The sequence below is a fragment of the Malurus melanocephalus genome, unplaced genomic scaffold, assembly GCF_030028575.1.
Source record: "Malurus melanocephalus ecotype Western Australia unplaced genomic scaffold, MMel_1.1 scaffold_1480, whole genome shotgun sequence".
Classification (NCBI taxonomy): Eukaryota; Metazoa; Chordata; class Aves; order Passeriformes; family Maluridae; genus Malurus; species Malurus melanocephalus.
This window is the reverse complement of record NW_026624712.1, coordinates 40,340-41,707: the sequence shown is the minus strand read 5'-3', so window position 1 is coordinate 41,707 and position 1,368 is coordinate 40,340. Positions and strand designations below refer to the sequence as shown.

At 54.6% G+C, this 1,368-nt stretch overlaps 1 protein-coding gene across 1 annotated transcript in view; it reads right to left on the bottom strand.

Annotated features, from left to right (window-relative positions):
* Positions 1-4: 4 nt before the first annotated feature.
* Positions 5-1,368, bottom strand: part of INTS3 (integrator complex subunit 3) — a gene marked incomplete at its 3' end in the record, with an annotated part of 41,051 nt that continues 39,687 nt past the window's right edge. The window contains 2 exon segments of the mRNA XM_057387998.1: positions 5-61; positions 1,235-1,359. Of these exon segments, the coding sequence (XP_057243981.1) occupies positions 5-61; positions 1,235-1,359 (182 nt within the window).

The window sequence follows — 1,368 nt, the reverse complement described above, 5'->3', positions numbered from 1 at the left end:
GCCTCGTCACAGCTGGCCTGGACGTGCTGCAGCGCCTGCAGGATCGGGGTCTGGCTGAAAACTGCGGGAACACAGGGGTGGGATTGGGGTCAGTGGGGCACAGAGAGGGGTCAATGGGGCAGGGATGGGATTGGGATGGTTTAGGATGGTTTGGGATGGTTTGGGATGGTTTGGGATGGGTTTGGGATGATTTGTGATGAGTTTGGATGGGTTTGGGATGGGGTCAGTGGGGCGGCGACAGGTTTGGGATGGGTTTGGCATGGGGTCAGTGGGTTTGGGATGGGTTTGGCATGGGGTCAGTAGATTTGGGATGGGTTTGGGATCGTTTCGGATGGTTTGCGATGGGTTTGGGATGTTTGGGATGGGTTTGGGACAGTTTGTGATGGGTTTGAATGGGTTTGGGATGGGGTGGGATGGGGTCGGTGGGTTTGGGATGGTTTTGGGATGGTTCGGGATGGGTTTGGGGTTTGTGATGGTTTGGGATGGTTTGTGCTGGGTCAGGGATGGTTTGTAATGGTTTGGGATGTTTTTGGGATGGTTTCTGATGGTTTATGCGGGGTCAGGGGTCCCAGCCCCCCTCTCTGTCCCGTTTTGGGGTCGGGGTGGGATGGTTTGTGCTGGGTCAGGGATGGTTTGGGATGTATTTGGGATGGTTTAGGATGGTTTGGGATGTTTTTGGGATGGTTTAGGATGGTTTGTGCTGGGTCAGGGATGGTTTAGGGTGGTTTGGGACGGTTTGGGATGGGTTTAGGATGGTTTGCAATGTTTTTGGGATGGTTTGTGCTGGGTCTGGGATGGTTTGGGATGGTTTGGGATGGGTTTGGGATGGTTTGAGATGTTTTTGGGATGTTTTTGGGATGGTTTATGCTGGCTCAGGGGTCCCAGCCCCTCTCTGTCCCGTTTTGGGGTCGGGGTGGGATGGTTTAGGATGTATTTGGGATGGTTTATGCTGGGTCTGGGATGGTTTAAGATGTATTTGGGATGGTTTGTGCTGGCTCAGGGGTCCCACCCCCCCGTGTCCCGTTTTGGGGTCGGGATGGGATGGTTTGTGCTGGGTCTGGGATGGTTTGGGATGGGTTTTGGATGGTTTGGGATGGTTTAGGATGTATTTGGGATGGTTTGTGCTGGGTCTGGGATGGTTTGGGATGTTTTTGGGATGGTTTGGGATGTATTTGGGATGTATTTGGGATGGGTTTGGATGGGTCAGGGGTCCCGTTTTGGGGTCGGTACCCACAGTTGTGTTTGGTGTTGGTCAGGTTGAGCCGGAGGTTGTCCAGGTGCTCCAGGATCTGCTCCAGGGTCAGCTGGGCCAGCTTGGAGCTGGAGCTGCGCAGGCTGCGGGGACAGGGGGTGTCAGGGACCCCAAAA